The 5000-nt window shown below is 48.8% G+C and overlaps 1 protein-coding gene across 1 annotated transcript in view; it reads right to left on the bottom strand.

Moving 5' to 3' along the window:
* The window catches only part of prmt7 (protein arginine methyltransferase 7), a 10282-nt gene extending 7479 nt beyond the window's left edge, over positions 1–2803 (bottom strand). The window contains exons 1-3 of the mRNA XM_084453101.1: positions 2622–2803; positions 830–866; positions 381–530 (exon numbers count right to left, since the gene is read on the bottom strand). Coding sequence (XP_084309227.1) covers positions 381–530; positions 830–866; positions 2622–2716 — 282 coding nt within the window. The 5' untranslated portion in view covers positions 2717–2803. The remainder of the gene's footprint in view (positions 1–380; positions 531–829; positions 867–2621) is intronic.
* Between the last annotated feature and the right edge of the window lie 2197 nt (positions 2804–5000).

The raw sequence follows: 5000 nt of genomic DNA, 5'->3' as shown, positions 1-5000 counted from the left end.
GAACTACCTCCCTCTCTCTCTCTCTCTCCCTCCCTCCCTCTCTCTCTCCCTCCCTCCCTCCCTCCCTCCCTCCCTCTCTCTCTCTCTCTCTCTCTCTCCCTCCCTCCCTCCCTCCCTCCCTCCCTCCCTCCCTCCCTCCCTCTCTCTCTCTCCCACCCTCTCTCTCCCTCCCTCTCTCTCTCTCCCTCCCTCCCTCCCTCCCTCTCTCTCCCTCCCTCCCTCTCTCTCCCTCCCTCCCTCTCTCCCTCCCTCTCTCTCCCTCCCTCTCTCCCTCCCTCCCTCTCTCCCTCTCTTTCTCCCTCCCTCTCTCTCTCTCTCTCTCTCCTTCTCTCCCTCTCTCCCCCTCTCTCTCTCTCTCTCCCTCCCTCCCTCTCTCTCACCTCCACAGCGTAGCAGAAGTCAGCCCCAGCAGAGAGGGCCATCATAGACAGCAGGCCTGTCCCGGTGCCGATGTCCAGAACGATGACCTTCTCCCCGCGAGCCTTCACCCTGCCCACCGCTGCCCGGATGCCCTGGTAGTACTTCTCATTCTGCAGCCAAACAAGTGGACCTTCCAGGGTCAAATACGCAGATCAAACACTTCAAAGTGGATGAAAGGATTTAAGGCGTGTTTGATTCGTGTCAGTGTTTGCACTTGTTCCACTAACATTTGGGGTACACCAGTGGTGTAGTGGAGGGTACACAGAGGTATACAGAGTATACCCACTTCTTTAAACGCCACTAATGTAAAGTCTGTAACATTTCTGCTAAAGTATATACACCCAATTCTTTAGTCTCCACTACACCCCCGAGGTAAACCAAACCAAGCGCACCCCAAGTATCAACTCACCCTGTCACGGTCGTGCAGCATATCGGCGTAGCAGGACCTGAGAGACAAACCCATCTCACATGAGCCTCCTAGCACACCGGCTAGGCTACTACATCATCATCATCATCATCATCTAGGCTACAAGTGCACAAAAGTCATGAGCAACTTATTGAAACGTTAGCTAGCTAGCCCTAACCCTAACCCTAGCTAGCTAACACACACACATTCTAGCAATAAGTAAATGACACAGAAATCACTCTCAAACGTACTTTACGAGACTACGTCAAAGTAGCTAAGTGAATGTGTGTATGGTTCCTAGCTAGCTAGCATGCTTACCGGCTGATCTCCTGGTGGTAGTCATACTCCTCTAGTTAGCATGCTTACCGGCTGATCTCCTGGTGGTAGTCATACTCCTCTAGTTAGCATGCTTACCTGCTGATCTCCTGGTGGTAGTCATACTCCTCTAGCTAGCATGCTTACCGGGAGATCTCCTGGTGGTAGTCATACTCCTCTAGCTAGCATGCTTACCGGCTGATCTCCTGGTGGTAGTCATACTCCTCTAGCTAGCATGCTTACCGGCTGATCTCCTGGTGGTAGTCATACTCCTCTAGCTAGCATGCTTACCGGCTGATCTCCTGGTGGTAGTCATACTCCTCTAGCTAGCATGCTTACCGGGAGATCTCCTGGTGGTAGTCATACTCCTCTAGCTAGCATGCTTACCTGCTGATCTCCTGGTGGTAGTCATACTCCTCTAGCTAGCTAGCATGCTTACCTGCTGATCTCCTGGTGGTAGTCATACTCCTCTAGCATGCTTACCTGCTGATCTCCTGGTGGTAGTCATACTCCTCTAGCTAGCATGCTTACCTGCTGATCTCCTGGTGGTAGTCATACTCCTCTAGCTAGCATGCTTACCTGCTGATCTCCTGGTGGTAGTCATACTCCTCTAGCTAGCATGCATGGTTTAGCATGCTTACCTGCTGATCTCCTGGTGGTAGTCATACTCCTCTAGCTAGCATGCTTACCTGCTGATCTCCTGGTGGTAGTCATACTCCTCTAGCTAGCATGCTTACCTGCTGATCTCCTGGTGGTAGTCATACTCCTCTAGCTAGCTAGCATGCTTACCTGCTGATCTCTTGGTGGTAGTCATACTCCTCTAGCTAGCATGCTTACCTGCTGATCTCCTGGTGGTAGTCATACTCCTCTAGCATGCATGGTTTAGCATGCTTACCTGCTGATCTCCTGGTGGTAGTCATACTCCTCTAGCATGCATGGTTTAGCATGCTTACCTGCTGATCTCCTGGTGGTAGTCATACTAGCTAGCATGCTTACCTGCTGATCTCCTGGTGGTAGTCATACTAGCTAGTATGCTTACCTGCTGATCTCTTGGTGGTAGTCATACTAGCTAGTATGCTTACCTGCTGATCTCCTGGTGGTAGTCATACTCCTCTAGCATGCTTACCTGCTGATCTCCTGGTGGTAGTCATACTCCTCTAGCATGCTTACCTGCTGATCTCCTGGTGGTAGTCATACTCCTCTAGCATGCTTACCTGCTGATCTCCTGGTGGTAGTCATACTCCTCTAGCTAGCATGCTTACCTGCTGATCTCCTGGTGGTAGTCATACTCCTCTAGCATGCATGGTTTAGCATGCTTACCGGCTGATCTCCTGGTGGTAGTCATACTCCTCTAGCATGCATGGTTTAGCATGCTTACCTGCTGATCTCCTGGTGGTAGTCATACTCCTCTAGCATGCATGGTTTAGCATGCTTACCTGCTGATCTCCTGGTGGTAGTCATACTCCTCTAGCATGCTTACCTGCTGATCTCCTGGTGGTAGTCATACTCCTCGCTCTCCTCCACCCAGTCCAGAGACCCCGTCGTGGGGTTTGCTCGTCCGCAGAACGTCTTCATTGTTTCAGTCAAACTGGAAATACTCAAATAGCCTTTAGGGTTCAGTTTATTGTGTGTATTCTAGATGTTATTGTGTGTATTCTAGATGTTATTGTGTGTATTCTAGATGTTTTGTTTGACTACTTCTGAATCAGATGGAGGGATTCATGAGCACTGCCTCAACGTGGGAGCAGACATGCGCAGACACGCTTTCCCTATACCACGCCCCCTCCCAGTCACGTGATCGAGGGTCATATTTATTAACCTCTTCTATTCTGATTTGTGATATTATCATATTCAAGCGAATTAATACAATAATGTGAATCAAATAGCCATTCAGACAACATAGTTTTATTTCTATTTAATTGTACATAGCTCGGTCTGAATATACACATAATGACAATATATTACAAAACACATCACATTGACATTGTCGGTGCGTGAGAGATAGTGAGTGAGAAGCATGCAGTTACTTTCTGAGGCCGTTTCAATTCAATAGATGAATATGAAATTAACCTAACATCCTATTTATTTTCCAAACAAACTGGGGAGGTATTGAGGAGTGGTCTGTTAGGGGACATATAGTGAGGAGTGGTCTGTTAGGGGACATATAGTGAGGAGAGGTCTGTTAGGGACATATAGTGAGGAGAGGTCTGTTAGGGGACATATAGTGAGGAGTGGTCTGTTAGGGGACATATAGTGAGGAGTGGTCTGTTAGGGACATATAGTGAGGAGAGGTCTGTTAGGGGACATATAGTGAGGAGTGGTCTGTTAGGGGACAAGTGAGGAGTGGTCTGTTAGGGGACATATAGTGAGGAGGTCTGTTAGGGGACATATAGTGAGGAGTGGTCTGTTAGGGACATATAGTGAGGAGGGGTCTGTTAGGGGGAGTGGTCTGTTAGGGGACATATAGTGAGGAGTGGTCTGTTAGGGGACATATAGTGAGGAGTGGTCTGTTAGGGGACATAGTGAGGAGTGGTCTGTTAGGGGACATAGTGAGGAGTGGTCTGTTAGGGGACATATAGTGAGGAGTGGTCTGTTAGGGGACATATAGTGAGGAGTGGTCTGTTAGGGGACACATAGTGAGGAGTGGTCTGTTAGGGACATATAGTGAGGAGTGGTCTGTTAGGGACATATAGTGAGGAGTGGTCTGTTAGGGGACATATAGTGAGGAGTGGTCTGTTAGGGACATATAGTGAGGAGTGGTCTGTTAGGGGACATATAGTGAGGAGTGGTCTGTTAGGGGACATATAGTGAGGAGTGGTCTGTTAGGGGACATATAGTGAGGAGTGGTCTGTTAGGGGACATATAGTGAGGAGTGGTCTGTTAGGGGACATATATTGAGGAGTGGTCTGTTAGGGGTCATATAGTGAGGAGTGGTCTGTTAGGGGACATATAGTGAGGAGTGGTCTGTTAGGGGACATATATTGAGGAGTGGTCTGTTAGGGGACATATAGTGAGGAGTGGTCTGTTAGGGGACATATAGTGAGGAGTGGTCTGTTAGGGGACATATATTGAGGAGTGGTCTGTTAGGGGACATATAGTGAGGAGTGGTCTGTTAGGGGACATATAGTGAGGAGTGGTCTGTTAGGGGACATATAGTGAGGAGTGGTCTGTTAGGGGACATATAGTGAGGAGTGGTCTGTTAGGGGACATATAGTGAGGAGGTCTGTTAGGGGACATATAGTGAGGAGTGGTCTGTTAGGGGGACATATAGTGAGGAGTGGTCTGTTAGGGGACATATAGTGAGGAGTGGTCTGTTAGGGGGACATATAGTGAGGAGTGGTCTGTTAGGGGGACATATAGTGAGGAGTGGTCTGTTAGGGGGACATATAGTGAGGAGTGGTCTGTTAGGGACATATAGTGAGGAGTGGTCTGTTAGGGTCATATAGTGAGGAGTGGTCTGTTAGGGGACATATAGTGAGGAGTGGTCTGTTAGGGACATATAGTGAGGAGTGGTCTGTTAGGGGACATATAGTGAGGAGTGGTCTGTTAGGGGACATATAGTGAGGAGTGGTCTGTTAGGGACATATAGTGAGGAGTGGTCTGTTAGGAGACATATAGTGAGGAGTGGTCTGTTAGGGGACATAGTGAGGAGTGGTCTGTTAGGGGGACATATAGTGAGGAGTGGTCTGTTAGGAGACATATAGTGAGGAGTGGTCTCTTAGGGGACATATAGTGAGGAGTGGTCTGTTAGGGGACACATAGTGAGGAGTGGTCTGTTAGGGGACATATAGTGAGGAGTGGTCTGTTAGGGGTCATATAGTGAGGAGTGGTCTGTTAGGGGACATATAGTGAGGAGTGA

Source organism: Borostomias antarcticus (assembly GCF_949987555.1).
Source record: "Borostomias antarcticus genome assembly, chromosome: 18".
In the NCBI taxonomy this organism is placed as follows: Eukaryota; Metazoa; Chordata; class Actinopteri; order Stomiiformes; family Stomiidae; genus Borostomias; species Borostomias antarcticus.
The sequence above is the reverse complement of the archived record's forward strand: the minus strand, read 5'-3'. Positions and strand labels throughout refer to the sequence as shown.